Source organism: Mytilus edulis, unplaced genomic scaffold (assembly GCF_963676685.1).
Source record: "Mytilus edulis unplaced genomic scaffold, xbMytEdul2.2 SCAFFOLD_300, whole genome shotgun sequence".
In the NCBI taxonomy this organism is placed as follows: Eukaryota; Metazoa; Mollusca; class Bivalvia; order Mytilida; family Mytilidae; genus Mytilus; species Mytilus edulis.
Window position 1 is genome coordinate 739 of NW_027268057.1, and position 20,033 is coordinate 20,771.

At 33.2% G+C, this 20,033-nt stretch overlaps 1 protein-coding gene across 2 annotated transcripts in view; it reads left to right on the plus strand.

Annotated features, from left to right (window-relative positions):
• Positions 1–8,003: 8,003 nt before the first annotated feature.
• LOC139506735 (uncharacterized) overlaps positions 8,004–20,033 on the plus strand; it is a gene marked incomplete at its 3' end in the record, with an annotated part of 33,898 nt that continues 21,868 nt past the window's right edge. The window contains 1 exon segment of one of the 2 annotated variants that reach the window (XM_071295523.1): positions 8,004–8,316. Coding sequence is in view for 1 of the 2 variants with exons in the window: in XM_071295522.1 (XP_071151623.1) it covers positions 15,991–15,993 (3 nt within the window). 2 annotated transcript variants of the gene reach the window in all.

Sequence of the window (20,033 nt, forward strand, 5' to 3'; positions counted from 1 at the left end):
ACGAACACATTCATTAATTTGAATGTCTGACGTCTGTAAATTTTATACGTCACATAAATTTGTCGTTCAATGTGCATACAAACAATTTTAAAATTTACATAGGAATGTTAGCATACAGGGTTAAAAAATCAAAAGTATGTAAGAATATATATGTACATGTATGTCTTCAGTGGGACTTAAACTTGAGTCTTTTTAAGAGGGGAAACAAAATGTGTGGGCATGGAGCTAGTTCAGCTTTGGTTTATTCAGCCATGTAATAAAAGAAGTTTCAGTCATGCTTTTATTTTATATTTATCAATTATGGACTTTTGAGGAGGTCAATATATATGTTACATGTATATATGGACCTGTTCAGATTATATTGACCAAGGATGAGGTATGAGTGTCAATAATATAATTTATAGCTAAGAGCTAAGATGTCCATAATTAACATAATTTGACTGAGTCATTTGTGAGTTAAAGTCCTTAATTTATTATATCAAAAAGTTGTACATATATGTTAGACTCAGATCGACGTCCGTTCCTCAAATCAACTTCCAAATGTGACGTCACAATAAATAACATTCCAAATCAAAGGCTAATTTTATGCCTATCTAATCGACATCCATTTTTTGGCATTCTCTAGTCAATGATGCTGATTTTCAGCTTCTCTAATCAACATCCATTTTGGACACAGAATACAAAACTGAAGTGAACCAATAGCAGCTGAAACATTTAAACCTTTAAACATATTACATGTATTATGAGAGACAAATAAGATCTATTTAAAATGAAATGTGTTTTTTTTTTAAATTATTACATGTATACTAGAATTTAAGTAGGTTGTGATATCAATTTTTAAATTTTAGAGATCGGTATGATTTCCAGAGGGAAAACTATACACCACAGTTCAAATAAAATGGATGTGAGGAATTATAAACCATACCGCTTTTCAACAATGATAAAAACCCTTACCACAAAGGCTACATGTATATATAAAAGGCCACGACATAAATAATGTAAACAATTTAGATAAAAAAATAAATGGTCTTTATAAATTTTTTTCTGTAAAACAAATATGACAGACATAAACCATCGAAAAACCATTGCACTGTAGGTCCATACAAAATATGTTGGGGTTAAATCTAAATATGCCAATTTCTTGCATTTAAGTTTCACTCCAGGTGTTAAACTCAGAAATTTTGTGAAAAAAACCCCTTACAGAGTCCAAATTATAATACTTTCTGTGTCTCAAAACAATTGGCTGTGCTTCTTTATAAGGGCCCCGCCTAAGGCGGGTCGCCCTATAGTGATCAGTCTGTCTGTCCGTCCGTAACACTTTAACTTTGTGCCCGCTCTATATCTTGAGAACTGTTATGATTTCAAAGTTTATACTTGACATCCATTTTAACCAACACCAGAGGGTGTGTCAAGATGTATACATGTACAACTTCCTAGGTCAAAGGTCAATGTCAAAAACTGGTTTCAGTTGACAACCCTGTGTCCTTTGGTGAAGACTGTGCCCGCTCTATATCTTGATAACCGTTATGATTTCAAAGTTTATACTTGACATCCATTTTAACCACCACCAGAGGGCGTGTCATGATGTATGTACAACTTCCTAGGTAAAAAAAACTTTGGTTTCGGTTGTCCCGTGTCCTGTGGTGAAGATCGTGTCCGCTCTATATCTTGAGAACCGTTATGATTTCAAATATTATACTTGACACGCATTTTAACCAACACCAGAGGGTGTGTCATAATGTATGTACAACTTCCTTGGTCAAAGGTCTGTCTGTCTGTTGGTCTGTCCATCGCTAACAAATTTGATCCACACTATATTTTGAGAGGACAGCTGTTATTATATCATACTTTATACCTGACAAACATTTTCAACTTAACATATATATTAACCAACACCAGAGAATGTGTCATAATGTATGCATCCTAGGTCAAAGGTCAGTCTGTCGGTCTGTCCATCCGTTCGTTGTTCTTGACAAATTGTGTCCGCTCTACCTCTCGAGAACCATTAATATTTCATGCTTCATATCAGATTATCCATACAACTTATTTACCCAACGTTATTGACAGCGGGGCGCACAGAGATGGCTCCCATCTCAATAGTATCTAGTTTGTCTACTGTTAAAGACTGAATAAAGCTCCTAGATTTTGATTGATTTTCTTTGTCGTTTGGTTGCTTACTTTAAATTGCCATACATTTACATGCATGTAATTTATTATTATTAATAGGAATGACACACTTTTATGTGGATCAATTGGATTAAATTTTTATCAAGATTAACATTAAAGTTAGTTAGGGGTACTACTTGTATAAAGTTATTTTTATTTACTTGAAGAAGTGTAAAAAATATACACATATAAGTTAATAAATAATGTTTGAATAATCTCCCCTTAATTTTCTCAAAAATTTACTTGTACAAGTAAATTTTTCTAACAATCCCACAAAGGTCATCAAGTTTTGAGATGTAAATTGATGCCTTTAATGATTTTTCCCAGGTTTGCTCAATTTTTTTATTAAGAGTTAAATGTTTCATCTCATTAATTCAACAAAGAAACTGATTGCACAAAGATCTTAAGTATTTGCACAAGGCCTTCAAAAATTGCTCCTTGGGGGCTTGTAAATGAGCAGTGTTCTGAAGATAACAGACAAATGGGATTTTCATTGTCCATGAAATTACACTTAAATGATTAGTATAGACATCTGCAAAGGGCAGATAATTTAAAATTCTATTAGAGCAAAGATTCATAAGATCAATAATAGAAGATAGGATGACTTTTTATACGACCTCAAAAATTGAAAATTTGTTCGTCGTATATTGCTATCAAGTGGTGTCGTTGTCTTCGTCGTCGTCGTCAGAATACTTTTAGTTTTCACACTCTAACTTTAGTAAAAGTGAATAGAAATCTATGAAATTTAAACACAAGGTTTATGACCACAAAAGGAAGGTTGGGATTGATTTTGGGAGTTATGGTTCCAACAGTTTAGGAATAAGGGGCCAAAAAAGGGCCCAAATAAGCATTATTCTTGGTTTTTATACGACCGCTAAAATTGAAAAATTTTTCGTCGTATATTCTTTTTTTACATTTTTAGCTCACCTGGCCCGAAGGGCCAAGTGAGCTTATGCCATCACTTGGCATCCGTCGTCTGTTGTGGTCGTCGTCTGTCGTCGTAAACTATTTCAAGAATCTTCTCCTCTGAAACTACTAGGCCAAATACTTCCAAACTTTAACTGAATGTTCCTTAGGGTATCTAGTTTATAAATTGTATCCGTAGTTTTGATTTATCAACAAACATGGTCGCCATTGCTAAAAATAAAACATAGGGGTCAAATGCAGTTTTTTGGCTTATATCTCAAAAACGAAAGCATTTAGGGCAAATCTGACATGGAGTAAAAATGTTTATTAGATTAGGTCAAGATCTATCAGCCCATTGTTGGGTTGCTGCCACTTAATTGGTAATTTTAAGGAAATTTTGCAGTTTTTATACGACCGCAAATTTTGAAAAAATTTTCGTCGTATATTGCTATCACGTTGGCGTCGTCGTCGTCGTTGTCGTCGTCCGAATACTTTTAGTTTTCGCACTCTAACTTTAGTAAAAGTGAATAAAAATCTATGAAATTTTAACACAAGGTTTATGACCATAAAAGGAAGGCTGGTATTGATTTTGGGAGTTTTGGTCCCAACATTTTAGGAATTAGGGGCCAAAAAGGGCCCAAATAAGCATTTTCTTGGTTTTCGCACTATAACTTAAGTTTAAGTTAATAGAAATCTATGAAATTTTGACACAAGGTTTATGACCACAAAAGAAAGGTTGGGATTGATTTTGGGAGTTTTGGTTTCAACAGTTTAGGAATTAGGGGCCAAAAAAGGGCCCAAATAAGCATTATTCTTGGTTTTCGCACAATAACTTTAGTTAAAGTAAATAAAAATCAATGAAATTTAAACACAATGTTTATGACCACAAAAGGAAGGTTGGTATTGATTTTGGGAGTTTTGGTCCCAACAGTTTAGGAATTGGGGGCCAAAAAGGGACCCAAATAAGCATTTTTCTTGGTTTTCGCACCATAGCGTTAGTATAAGTAAATAGAAATCTATGAAATTTAAACACAAGGTTTATGACTATAAAAAGAAGGTTGGTATTGATTTTGGGAGTTTTGGTCCCAACAGTTAAGGAAAAAGGGGCCCAAAGGGTCCAAAATTAAACTTTGTTTGATTTCATCAAAATTGAATAATTGGGGTTCTTTAAATATGCCGAATCTAACTGTGTATTTAGATTCTTAATTTTTGGTCCCGTTTTCAAATTGGTCTACATTAAGGTCCAAAGGGTCCAAAATTAAACTTAGTTTGATTTTAACAAAAATTGAAACCTTGGGGTTCTTTGATATGCTGAATCTAAAAATGTACTTAGATTTTTGATTATTGGCCCAGTTTTCAAGTTGGCCCAAATCGAGGTCCAAAATTAAACATTGTTTGATTTCATCAAAAATTGAATAATTGGGGTTCTTTGATATGCTAAATCTAACTGTGTATGCAGATTCTTAATTTTTGGTCCAGTTTTAAAATTGGTCTAAATTAAAGTGCAAAGGGTCCAAAATTAAACTAAGTTTGATTTTAACAAAAATTAAATTCTTGGGCCTCTTTGATATGCTGAATCTTAACATGTACTTAGATTTTTGATTATGGGCCCAGTTTTCAAGTTGGTCCAAATCAGGATCTAAAATTATTATATTAAGTATTGTGCAATAGCAAGTCTTTTCAATTGCACAGTATTGTGCAATGGCAAGAAATATCTAATTTCACAATATTGTGAAATAGCAAATTTTTTTTTAATTAAGAGTTATCTTTCTTTGTCCAGTATAGTAAGCAAGAAATATCTTATTGCAAGAATTTTTTTTAATTGGAGTTATCTTTCTTTGTCCAGAATCAACTTAAATCTTTGTTATATACAATATACAATGTATATTCACTTTTTACTACCAACTGATAAATTTAAATAATCTTTACCATTCAGTGATAACAAGCAGTTTTTTTACATCTTAATATTTCATGATGTATTTAAATGAGTAGTAATTGTTGCAAACTCCATTAGAATATTTTAATTAAAATTAGTTTTGGAATAAGGGAAAGGGGGATGTGATTAAAAAATTGGGTTCGATTTTTCTCATTTGAAATTTCATAAATAAAATAAAAAGAAAATTTCTTCAAACATTTTTTTGAGAGGATTAATATTCAACAGCATAGTGAATTGCTCTAAGAGAAAACAAAAATTTTAAGTTCATTTGAATACATTCATTCTGTGTCAGAAACCTATGCTGTGTCAACTATTCAATCACAATCCAAATTTAGAGCGGAATCCAGCTTGAATGTTGTGTCCATACTTGCCCCAACTGTTCAGGGTTCAACCTCTGCGGTCGTATAAAGCTACGCCCTGCGGAGCATCTGGTTGGTCATTATCTTGAATATTATCATGGATAAAGATAAACTGTAAACAGCAAAAATGATCAGCAAAGTAAGAGCTACAAATAAGTAAATATGACACAAATTGTCAATTGACCCCTTTAGGGGTTATTGTCCTTTAATGACAATTTTTCACAATTTGTTCATCATATTTGCTAACTTTAAAAAATCTTCTCCTCTAAAACTACTCAACCAAATTCAACCAAACTTCAACTGAATTATCAGTAGGGTGTATAAAATAAAGTTTGTGTTTTATTTTCTATTTCGTCAAAAAATATGTCCGTCATGGCGAATAATAGAACACAGGGTAAAATGCAGTTTTTGGCTTATATCTCAAAAACTCCAACATTTAGAGCAAATAAGACAAGAAGTAAAAGTATTTATTAGGTCAAGGTCTACCTGTCCTGAAATTTTCAGCTGAATTGGGTAACTGTTTTTTCAGGTATAATGCCCCTGAATTGATGATTTTAAAGAAATTTTGCCGTTTTTGGTTATTATCTTGAATATTATTGATACAGATAAACTGTTAATAGCAAAAATGTTAAGCAAAGTAAGATCTACAAATAAGTCAATTTGACCAAAATTGTCAATTGACCCCTTAAGGAGTTATTGCCCTTTATAGTCAATTTTAAACAATTTTCATAAATCATGTTGACTTACTTTAAAAAATCTTCTCCTTTGAAACTGCTGTATCAATTTCAGCCAAACTTAGGCTAAATGAGTTTCAGAGTATCTAGTATAAATTTTATATTTTATTTCCTTGTATGTCAAGAAACATTTTTTTTTTAGCTCCTATGGCTAAAATAGAACATAGGAGAAAATGATTTTTTTTTGCTTTTGAAGAAAATAGGACGATTCAAAGAACATTTAAATAAATTGAAAAGCCAAAATAATCATTGATGAGAGATTTAACCAAAAAAATTAAGGTGAGCGATTCAGGCTCTTGAGAGCCTCTTGTAATATTTTATGATGTATTTAAATGATCATAAAATGAAAGCAAGTATTTCGGAAGAACTCATCACCCGCTTTAAACCGTATGACATTGAAACTGCATCTACACAGCATGCTTTAGCGTCCTTACTTGATCCGAGGCATAGAACACTTAACTTTTTCTCCCCAGAACAAAAAAAAGTCGCCATTGAAATGTTAGAGTCCAAGTTAGACGATGTGCCATTAAAGCCCGCAGTTAAAACGTCATGAAAAAACCTTGGAACTGAAGTTGACAAGCAACCAGCCAAGAAACAAAGAGTCCAACGATCTTTGGACTTTCTTTTGTTTGACACCGACGAAGATACATCCTTTCAAGATGAATCGGAAATGTCCTTATACATCAAGGAGCGTGCTGTGCAAGATTCAAACCCACTCGAGTGGTGGAAAGAAAATAATTGTAAATTCCCCAGACTCTTTGTGTTAGCTAGACAATATTTAAGTATTCCTGCTACCTCTGTTCCGTCAGAACGAATCTTTTCATGCGCGAGTCTCATTGTTACTAAACTGAGAAATCGACTATCTTCCTCTGTAATCGACCAGATAATATTCCTGAATAAAAACTATGTACCCGAGGAAAAATGTGAATAACTCTTCTTTCGTTCTTTCTAAATGTACATACTTATAAATTTGTTTTTTTTGTAATTTATTACATATTGAAATCCTAATTGTGTTAGTGTTTGCATTATTGTGTTATAATACCCTGGGATAAATGTCAATTTATTGTATCATAAAACCAGTCATTCGTGAAGTACTTTGTATAAGACTTTGAACATCAACGTAACTACCGGTTAACCGGTTAATCGGTCGAACGATTATTCGGTTAACCGGTTAGGCATAATACTTAATATGAAGATTTTGTTTGAGAAATGAAATACACGTAATTGTAAATACTAAGATTGGTGAGATCAAAGAGTATCATAGAAAATAAGTGAATTTTTACAGATCTGAGCTAGGACTTAAGGGTTCAGAGCTAAAAGGGGCTAAAACGGACTTCTCTTTTTTTTTCATGAAATTTATATTTTTCATCTTATTTTCATTTTGATTTTTTCATTGTTTTCCTTATGAACTTCTGCACTGATAGAGTCTCGAAGGATTTAACGTAGCTTGTACCGTTTCCGAGCTATTTGGGGCCAAAGTGGTGCTCAATCCCAAAAAACAAACTTTTTTATTTCTCGTCCAATTTCAAAGGTTTTTTTTTTCTTTAGAGTCCTTATGAAATTTCCAACAGAGAATTTTAGCTAGGACTTGCAGTTTTTCCAACCTATTAAGGGCCAAAGTGGTGCTTTTTAGTACTAATGAAATTTCTGTGTCCAGCAAATTACTGTGTCAAACATATTATTGTGTCCACTTTAGAAGTGTGTCAACACTTGTCGATCATTGCGGTCATATCATGGTGCACTCGGCCAAGCTCTTTATTCTTGTATGTCGTTCATGAATTCAAAAATGCTTCATCCAATTGAACTGAAATTTTAAAATTAGGCTGGTAATGTCTGGTTACCTTTTTTTTTTCCAATTTTGCGATGTGTCCAGAGTTATGGGACTTTGATTTTTAAAAAAATGCCATATTTCTTGAATGTCGTACAGTAACTCAAAAATGCTTCATCTGATTAATCCGAAAATTTTAAAGAGAAAAGATTCCTGCATGGGATGATATAGTTTTTTGACAGAGAGTTTTATTCCAAAGTACAGAAATTTTGCTCTAAAAGTTGGGTAATTTTTGTTTTTATAGAAATCTACCGCAGAATTTTTCACTTCATGACGCAATTTCACGCCTACCAATCTCTCTCATTCACCACCAAATGTGATGCAAAGAAATTAATGAGAGAGACATCCGGAGCTGAATGAGAGAGATACATTTTAGATCAATTAGAGGTAAGTGTGTAAATTAAAACCTCTTACTCAAATTGTTTTAAAAATCAGAGAATGCTATTCTGTGGCAAATTCATTTCTCTATACTATCACGTGAAATGACTGTTTCAAGTTTCAGTTATACATCAAAACCTGAAATCGTCTTTCTGGAGACCTTAATTATCATGTTTACCTGAATCAGTCGACATTGCAAAAGCAATGCGGTGTCTGCCTTTTTGATTTTTCTCTATTTTCGGTATAACTTTACCATTTGCATCTCAATTTGTAAAAATAGAGGAAGAATACCTGGAGTGTTTTTTATAATATGGTTTTATTTTTCCAATGGTGTATATGATCAGTATTTTCAAATTTGCTCATTGATAAAGGTAACTTTTGCATGAATGGTGACTTGGCTTAGAACGGCATAGGCATGAATAAAAAACGGTCATAATACAAGACACAAATTCACTGTGGTCACCTCAAGTTTTTCAACAGGGTATCAAGCTCTGAATGACCCCGACAAGATTTAAAAAAAATATATATCGAACAGTATAACACATTAGTTTGTCACAACATCAACAAACATACAAAATAGAACTACTAAATGTACCCATGGCCAATATTTTCCTGCCTTTGAACTGGTGCATATGCATGCGAGGGGTTAGACAGATGTGGCCTTTGGAAAAATAAATCCATACTATAAAAATTCGTTAAGGTTCCATGGAATCAGTGATAACATGTAACTCTTAATTTGTTGATCTTCAAAAACTGTCCTGAAGAAAAATGTTCCCCACCTCATAATACTTAATAAGAGTCTCTGATGACGGAAAGATTTACAACAGACTGTACCAGAATGTAAATTGACAAAAAATAAGTCTTATTATCAATCAATTTTGGAAAAATCTATATTGTTGTTAAATTTTGATAAAAACACTGTACTTTTATCACTAAAAGCTTTGGTACTAGTTTCAGTTAGTTTCATGAAGGTTTGATATAAATATTGATAATTAAAAACTTTAACAATACACTACCCTTTAATGTGAAATGCAAAAAAAAAAATTAAAAAAAAACAAACCTAAGTCCATTTATCAGTACATTGTGGAAAAATAGATAAATATTTTTAGGTACAATTTCTTGATCATAAAGGTGCCTCGATCCAATTTAGAAGGAATTCCAAAGAGACATGCCGATAAAGTAAACGATGTTTAAAGAACTTTAACTACAGACTGAACCTAAATGTAAAGTGCAAAAAACTTATTCCAATTACCAGTGAAATTCAGAAAGAAAATCTTTTTTTTTTCTCAAAATTTAGTTTTGAAACATGCTATATCTCTTGATCATGAAGAAGCTGCTATCCAAGTTTCAAATGATTTGATTAAGATTTGATGAAGTCATTGATGTTTGAAATTTTTTTTAACCATAGCGTGTACAAAAGAATGTAGGACAGAAAGTCACAGGACAAAAAGTCACAGACAAAAAGTCACGGACAAAAAGTCACAGGACAAAAAGTCACAATTTAGTTTTTAGAATATTTTTCTTTATAAAGCAAGAAAAAATAATTTAAAAAATAAAAGTTTTGTTTTTTTCTTGAAGTGTTAAACTTAAAGCAACTTTGTAATTAAAAATTATTCAATAAATATCAATAATGATCAAATAATTGTTATGAAAACAAGATGTCATCATGACATGGTACTTAAATGGCTTCATGGTGCCAAGAAATATAATTTTTGAATGATTAAAATTTACTATTTTTTTATTTAACAAAGCTTATGAACAATGTCCTACACTTCAAAATGAATAGATGTAATAAAAAGATAATATTTCAAGATCTTTCTTTTATATATTCAAACAATTGTCGAAGGATTAATTGTGACTTTTTGTCCTGTGACTTTTTGTCCTACCTAATTTGTGACTTTATGTCCTGTGACTTTTTGTCCTGTGACTTTCTGTCCGATTGGGATTGGGATTGATACACTTTAATAGAACAAGGACTTGTATAGGCTGTTTAGCATTAGTTTTTTAATTTTTGAAGTTGAAAATTATGTTACAGGGCACAAAGGTATCTTTAAATTTATTTCTTACTGAAAATCTAAAGCTATTAAACCATTGATGTGGGTTATACATCCAGTGAGTGGGAAGATGATGATCTCAGAGGTAGAGATTAACTTATAAAGATCAGTAGCCAGCTGGGCTACGAGACCTGAAAATTGCGCTTTTTGTTCAGAAATGGCGCATAGAGTGACACATGTAAGCTCCCACATGGCGCACAATATGTTTCATTTTGTATCTAAATGTTAAGATATTGTAAAATGGATATGATATATAATATATAAAACACCCGGCCCATTGAACCTTTTACTTTCAATTCAATATCAATGTTCTAATATCACATACTACATGCAATAAATCAACTATATTTGGTGTATGGACAGTGTTCAAGCTAGTCCTTTTCACAGGGCGGTCCACCCGCCCTTACCCGAGTGCCGCCCTGTGCCCTTTGTACAGTTTCCAGGGCGCCCTGCCTTTTTTTGAAGATGGATTGTATATTATTTTGTTCGTATTGATATGATCCGCCAATAACGAAATTTTACCTGGCTTTCTTTACGACTCCAAGCTAATCAACAGTAACATCAGGTGTCACAATCTGTTGTTCTAGGTTATCCGTTTATTGGATGGGTCATTAATGATCATCAACATTAATTCATTCAAATAGAATCGGTCCTGCTTCAGGTTAAAGTTTTTGGTCAAGGTATAGTTTTTGATGAAGCTGAAGTCCAATCAACTTGAAGCTTAGTACACTTGTTGCTTATCATATGATCTTTCTAATTTTAAAGCTAACTCAGACTTTTGACCCAAATTGCATGGTCCACATGAAATAGTACATAGTACACATGTTCCCTTTGATATGATCTTTCCAATTGTAATGCCAAATTAGATTTTTTACCCCCTTTTTTAATGGTTCACTAAACATAGAAAATGATAGTGCGAGTGGGGCATCCATGTACTATGAACACATTCTTGTTAATACTTATTTTCACTGTTCACTATATGATCCTAACATTGTGCATTTACAGCTGTTTTTTGCTGTATTGCCATTAAGCACGTGCACAGCAGAGGTAGAACAATCATGCATAATACACCAGTTACTTCTAAAAATACAATGACAGCTAATCACCTTAAGACAGTACAACATTTCTTTATACATTATAATTTAAAAGCAGGTAATCCAAACATAACATTATACTTAAAACCATTAACAAGGAAACCCTTTTAATTTGTGATCTTCCCTTATATTTCCATTTCCGCTTGTTTTCCCCACTAAAATGTTATAAATATAAATAGATTTTCTACACCATGATGTATAACACACCTACCTTTGTTGGGTGAAATCATTATTTCATAAAAAAAAATATGGCAAGAGTTGTACACATGAGAGCGCTTAGTATACAATTTCCCAAATAGTTCATGTTTCAACGGGCATTATTCTTTTTAAAGTAAGTAATCCACACTGATTTTTGAACTCGTCCAAGATAAAGCTGATTTAACCTATGAGCCCAAGACATTGCTGATTTAACCTCTGATATAAGTTGTTTCTATGTACCCTTCAAAGCATTGTGTGAGAGGAAAAAAGGCATGTGACATATACAATATGTACATGCATGGTAAGCAATGGTAATTAAAAAAAAAACTGTCCACATAATTCGCAAGCCTATACCAATCAATCAAAATCTTTAGAAAAAATCTAGGACAAGTTTTATGATAAATGGGTCTCATTGGGGTCTAAGCGTGACGCGGGATTGCCGATTATTTTGTAAGCGTGAAACGTGAAAGTCAAATTATTGTGTCGTGAAAACGGGAAATGAGGTCTAGCGGGATCCAGGAAATGACAAAAAAATGAGAATTGCTTACGTACATAGTGTAAGCGGGAAACGGGAATGTGACAAAACAGTAAGCGGGATCCGGGATCGGCACACCCCAATGAGACCCCCTGATAACAAAAAGAATCTGCAGCTTATCGTTCAAACTTTTGAACAGGACAGGAGTCAGAAAATGTCTCAAAAGCACATATACTTTAAAAGGGTAAAGAAATAATCTTCTACCAATCTTCTGAAAAACAATATGAACTGACGGCAACGCCTATTCACATTAGGAAAAAAACAAATTATACAACGGTATTATATAGTTAACATGGTTAAGAATTAATCTAAGAAAGTTTCAATAAATTCTAAAATTTTAGAAGAAATGGAGGATACACCATATACACTCCCCATATATAGCAATGAACAGTCAAATATTTGCTAAGCGAAAACCCAATTAATTTGTGGAAGTTTGTTTGAACGAAATTCATTCACTGGTTTAGAAAAGTATATTTACGCAAAAAAGAAGCAGTTGGTACATATAGCAAAGAATACAATTTTCTTAAAAAAAGAAGAGAGGAAACAGCTAGTGCAAACATTTTTAGATATTAGAAAGTTATTAGAATTTCTTTGAGAACAGTGATACTAAGTTGTTAACAGAAATACTTTGTGGTGAAAGAAATATACACATACTTTGTAAGCAACTGGGATTCTAAGTATTATCATCACAACTTTGGACAGCCTTGGTTTTCTTGAGATACACATCAACACTACTTCAAGACTGGAAGTGCAAAACTATTCTACCTACATATACCCAGATATGATAAATTAATGTATTGCCATAAATAGTTTGGAAGGCTTTGTCTTCATGAGGTTCATATTATTTGAACCTAAAGTATAGACCAATTAAATTTTCATACATACTGTAAATCGATGCCTCGTGTAGAGAGTGCTACGGTCACTGCAAGATAAGAACCATTGTAACAGCTCTTTGAAGGGTCCATATCCAATTAACCTTCATTTTCCATTTGCAGTCCAAATTGCCTCGAACTTTCAAATCGGTCTACATTAAGGTCCAAAGGGTCCAAAATTAAACTTAGTTTGATTTTTACAAAAATTGCATTCTTGGGGTTCTTTGATATGCTGAATCTAAACATGTACTTTGATTTTTGATTATGGGCCCAGTTTTCAAGATGGTCCAAATCGGGGTCCAAAATTTAACTTTATTTGATTTTAACAAAAATTGAATATATGGGGTTCTTCAATATGCTGAATCTAATCATGTATTTAGATTTTTAATATTTGGTCCTGGTTATCAAATTGGTCCACATTGAGGTCTAAAAGGTCTAAAATTGACATTATTTGATTTCATCAAAAATTGAATTCTTGGGGTTCTATGATATGCTGAATCTAACCTTGTATTTAGATTTTGGATATTGGACCATAGACCACATTCATTTGGTATATATTACAGCTAGGACCTTGGTACTCGTTTAATACATATACATGTACATCTATTGGGAAATATAAATTGACATCAGATTTACACTCAGGGATTTGTGTAACGTAGTAGCATATTAATTTTGTGTTTCTATTTTTTTGGAGGTCAAACGACCCCGATGACTTCCGTACACTATATACAAAATTAATGGCAAATCATCGGCACAGACCTGTCTAGTGTACAGTCAAGCTATATTTTTATCTATTGTGGTCTATTAGACAGATATTGGTAAATTTATTTTTTCACAAGGGCAAATAAATACACATTTGATATTTGATTATCAAAAACATCTTCAAATACAGCAAATATGACATGTTGACATGTTGCCACACATTAAAAAATGTTTTTGAAAATTGCTTTACACCTTTTGGGAAAATATTGTGTACGCGTTTTTCCAAGGGCAACTAATCTAAACGAACGACCATTCTGCACCTGAACAACCGCTACGGTAAACCGTCAACAAAAAGATGCAAACAATTAAATCATTGAACACTGTCATCCTGAAGAATATACTACACTGTCAGTATACAGGACACCAATGTCATTGTGATTTGCACATCTTAAAATTTTCAATTATGTTTTATATAGTTTTGTCTGATTGTAGAATATTCTGTACAAAATACCGTCAGACATAGTGAAAAAAATATATGATAGGATATGTCTAAGGCGTTACGCGCGATATGTTCGTACATGTAAGCGTAACACAACGTCGCGAATATTTCGTAACGTTCAAACCGAAAATTCGACTGAAACGTTGTTTTTAAGCAAGTGCGACATTCTTGTAAGACTCGGCAAAATCGACGGTGCTTTTTAACTACTTATCGAAAATTGATGTATTTCAGTTTTTTGAAAATTTAAGAAAAATAACATTTTAAAAAATCATAAATTCTACCATTATAAGAGCAGTGATAAGCAAACAATGGACGTAAATTTGAGTTGAGTTCGTTTTTAAGTTAAAAAATGGCGGTGCGACAAACTTGTAAGCCTTTGAAAAATCGCTCATAAATTACCATATATCATGTTTCAGGATATTTGTCTTTAAATTCATAAAATTAAGCAAATTAACATTGATGTAGTAAATACAAATACTACACTTTTTTCATTTTAGATAAATATTTTTTGATTCTCAAATCTGGAATCCCAATTTTTTTTCCCGCGGGACAGATTTGCCCTTTTAGTATTGAACGCGTTTTTTTTTCTATGACGTCATCATAACGTCATAAAAATGCATAAAGGAATGGAGGAACTATTCTGTTTAATAATGGAAAAACACGTTTTTCAAAATATTAAATAGTTTTGACGAAAATCATAGTTTAGTGGTTACAATAACTGAAATATGTTACGCGGGACAACCTAAAAATAGCCGTTTTTTTTAAATGAAGTTTCAACAATTATTTTATTTGTTTTTTATTTTAAAAAATCGTTATTTTTTAAAATACGTACAATGAGGGGGAGGACAGGGGTAAGGGAGACAAGGAGAAAGGGGGTAGGAGAAAGGAGAAAGGGGGTGGGAGAAAGGAGAAATGGGTAGGAGAAAGGAGAGGAAGGCTGGGAGAAAGGAGAAAAAGTTGGACAAAAAAATAAAATATGACAAAATAAAATATCTCTCTTTTTTCCGGTAAATTAAAAAAAAAATAAGGAGAAGAGGGGTAGGAGAAAGGAGAAGAGGGGTGGAAGAAGGGAGAAGGGTACCCCCTGTCCTCCCCCTCTACAATAGCAACTACTCAGAAGTTTTATAAATATTTTTCTCTAATTTTTAGTCAATTTATCCCTTTCTAGTGCACCCATTGTATAAAAAAAATCCACGTGTGCTTCGTTTGATCTCAGTTCTTCATTGGTTAAAATCCGATTATGACGTCGAATTTTCTTGTTTTCCTCCGAATTTCCTATTGTGACGGCATGAAAAAAAGGCGACCATGCCTGATGACATCACATAGAAAGAACACATCTTTTTGCAGATCAGTCGCAAAGAAGGAATAAGTTTGCCTGCGTATTGTTAGAAAATCATTAGATAAACAGATTCCACCACCAAATCTCGTGTAATACGATATTTATCCACTCTCGACAGTTAAATTTTAAATATTTCTTCTTCCGAATACGGGAGTAGACTCCTAGGTAGGAGTGTAAAACGCTCGGCGAGTCTCGGGTTTAGTCGCACACCAGTCGTGTCCAATCCGGATCTCAAAAACCGATTCCGATATGCAGTTTATTGTATAATAGATACGTCAGCAAAACCAGTGTACACATCATGCACATATTTAATGGATTTGTCATAAGGCGCTAACAACAAAACGCAACGATAAGAATAGGAAACACAACCATAAAAATAATTATGGAGGAATGGTGAGACAGTGGCGGACCCCTCCCCCCCCCCGTATTTTCCACCTTTACCAGATGAACCACTTCAGTTGGAAAATCCTCTTGAAGTGTAGAATCCCTTATTGTTGATTATTCACTATTGCCGTATTGGAGGGGGAGGACAGGCGTAAGGGAGACGGGGAGAAAGGGGGTAGGAGAAAGGAGAAAGGGGGTGGGAGAAAGGAGAAAGGGGGTAGGAGAAAGGAGAGGAAGGCTGGGAGAAAGGAGAAAAAGTTAGAGAAAGGAGAAAAAATAAAATATCTCTCCTTTTAAAATTTTTTCTTATATTTCAAGAAAAAATATCTCAAAAGGAGATGTTTTATTCTAATGGGAGAAAGGAGAACAGGGGTAGGAGAAAGGAGAAGATGGGTGGGAGAAGGGAGAAGGGTACCCCCCTGTCCTCCCCCTCGTATTGGGCTATTCCAGAAATAATCCATACCCCCCTATAGTCCAAATAATTATGACGTCTTAAAAGGCTATTATAATTTTTTTCTTTGACGCCTTACATCGACGACGTTAATGTAAGGCGTCAAAGAAAAAAATTATAATAGCCTTTCAACAGGTCGGGACCACTACCTTATATGGAAATGCATAAATTAGCATACTTATGTTCTCGCACATGTAATTGTTTATTTACATGTGACGCAATTTATTTTTACCTAGGTTTTTGACCAATCCACTAAATGAGTTACAATGCATGATGGACTACTACGTGTTTACAATCAACCAAGAACACGTGTTATTTACTGAAAACAACACATTTTTTCGTGCAATGCGGGATTCACAATTTCGCTTAGTTTTTCATTTTGTGTATCCTTATTTATAGTTCGTGATATAAAGTATTACTTCCATGCTCAGATTAACGAAGAGTTGTTTCTATGCGAAGAAAAAAGGGTTTGAATTACCCGATATATAGCCATTAACATCATGTTTGATGATGGCACAGAGATTTCATGTATTGTTCCACCAGAAGCAACGAAACAACTGCGAAAAAACACAATTACCCATGAGACAAACTTACTGGTGTAAAGTAAGCCGTCGATAACAGCCGGAGTACAGTAATGTTTGTATATATAGATAATTAAAGGCAAATATGGGATCCTTGAATTTTGTGTTCGTAAAAAAGGCGAAGAAATATTTACATACATGGCAGTGTTAACAAAATCTATAAGTATTTTTGTTGGTCACATTTCAGTATATGGGACTTCCAAATTGTTCCCTTTTTTTAAGGTAGTGAAGTAAGCAACTGTAGTTTCAGTTTGTTCGTTTTTTAACGGGCTCAGACATTTGACAAACTGAATAAAATCATTACAGCTGATTTCTTAAACCTACAAAGTAAAACTTTGGTTGGCTTGCTTGCTTTGTTTGTATAGTTGTTTATACAAGCTTTGAAAATAAGATTGACATCTTTAAACAATATATATATATATATATATAGGCATAGTTTAACTTGTATATTTTATATTTTGTACAATATACAAACAAAGCAAGCAAGCTAACCAAAGTTTTGCTCCACATGCATTAGGAAATAAGCTGTAATGATTTTATCCATATGTATGTGCGACAAGATGGAAAATTTGATATGTTTTGTGAAAATTGCAGCGTTGGATCTATAATAAAAAAGAAGATGTGGTATGATTGCCAATGAGACAGCTGTCCACAAGAGACCAAAATGACACAGAAATAAACATTTATAGATCACCGTACGGTCTTCAACAATGAGCAAAGCCCATACCGCATAGTAAGCTATAAAAGTCCCCGAAATGACAATGTAAAACAATTCAAACGAGAAAACTAACGTCCCTAATTATATAAAAAAAATGAACGAAAAAAAAATATGTAACACATAAACAAACGACAACCACTGAAATACAGGCTCCTATACAATATATTTTTTTTTGATGAGATAGATTTCTTGTCCTTTTATATATTTAATTGAGCCGGTTTTTTTTTTGTTTTTTTTTTTGTTTGGATTGTTTTACACAAGTAATTTTTGGGTCATTAATAGCTTACTTTTCAGCATTGGACCTATGACTGCTTACTTTACTAAATTATGTCTTTGTTGGAAAGATGTCTCATTTAGTTTAGTTTAAACATATTTATTTATAGTGGATTGGGAAACAAGTTTTCCAACTTATATTAATCCCTTTCCACTTTGCGGGATGTCTCATTTGGCACTCATACGTCATCTTCTTATTTCTATATACAAAGCACGTTTTAGAAAAAAAAATAATAGGTAATATGGCACCCACTATGATCCAGAGACTTTTAATATTGGAGATATTTTACATATGTCAACAGGACAGCAGCCGAACGATAAAAAACCTCTGAGGTATATTTTGTGATAAAATTAGCAACAAACGATATTATCGATGGATGAAACTATAAAAAATGTATTGAGCTAAATACCGTACCCGCTCAGTGGCGGATCCAGGGGGCGGGGTTCAGGGGGATGGACCCCCTTTTTTGGACGATCAGTGCATTTGGATGGGGACATGTAGTTGGAACCCCCTCCCCTTTTGTCCAGGGTTAGGACCCCCTTTTTAAAATGGCTGGACCCGCCCCTGCCGCTTTCATAACACTTCTTTTTAGCATACTGAATATTATGATGTTCTTACTATTAGTTCAGGTCCTGATAAAAAAAAAAACACATTCAGTACAGAAAGAAGTGTTTCAATAAAAGTTTCGTGTTTTTCTTGGCAGAAATGATTTTGCAAGACACTATACAGGTTTAAAAGAGCTCAAATGATTTTCTTACTGGACAGTGATCACTTCATTGTAAATTTCACTGCGTCGTGAAATTAATGCAGGTTCAATTCATAACAATGCACAAAACCGGTTCAACTACTTTTGCAAGGCGAAAAAGAAAGTCGAATCGTGAAGCCAATAAACAATATTTTTTTAATCTGAGCATGCAAATTGAAGATTACGTTATATATTTTACATTGAATATATTTGCAGAATAAAAACTTTGGTAATGAGAGTCCCAGACAATATATTAATTGACTGTTTTCCCACTAATTCCACGTGTTTTAAGTAGTTGTTTACTCGTAGTAGCCCACAATGCATTGTAGTTCATTGAGTCGATTGGTCAGTTTTTCAAGGCCATATTGGCCTTGTGTTTTGGAAATTACTATGCAAATATATTCTGACGTCAGAAAATCTAGAGTTCTCGACCTGTTCAAGACGTCATAATTATTTGGACTAACCCCCCTATAGAAGGTTAAGGATTTCCAGAAAAAAATCTGTTAAAATCTCAGATTTTCAAGAAAATATTCTGTAAGTTGTCAATAATTTCCAGATTATTTCAAAAATTCTAAAAAATATTCCAGGAAAAAAATGAGAATAATACTAAAAATTCCAAGAAAATATCCTGTGGAAATAAATATTTCCAGACAAATTTAATTTCCAACAGAAAAATTCCAGATAAACAATTTTCATGAAACATATAAGTTTTAATATTGTTTTTTTTGTGTCATACATGTAGATGATTAGATCAAACTGGCATTCATTCAGTGTATGGCAGCTGTATGCTTACTTGTTTTTGTTTAAATGTCTTTGTGATCAAGTTCATCCATTTCAAATGTACAATCATTCAATGGATAATTTATCTTGGGTCTTTTTATATTGTTATGATACATTACGGTCTCTGGTAAGGGTGAAGGTTGGCTCCTGTTGTAATGTTTAAAACACTACATTTTTTTATGCACCTTTTCTAAATCAGATGCCATTGACATTGTTCAGTGGTTGTCATTTGTTGGTGTAGTAACTTGTTCATGTTTCTGGTTTCTTTTTTTTTCATATAGATTCCACAGTTGGTTTTCTGTTATTTTTGGGGCCCATTATAACTTGTTGCTTGGTGTGAGCCAAGGCTCCATGTTTTTGACCTATACCTGTTAACTTTTTATGCGCTGTGATTTGGGTTGAGAGATGTCTCATTGGTATTCTTACCACATCTTCTTGTTTATACATGTAGGACTCTAAAGTGCGATGGTCACGCTAAAGTGCAATGGTCTACGCTAAAG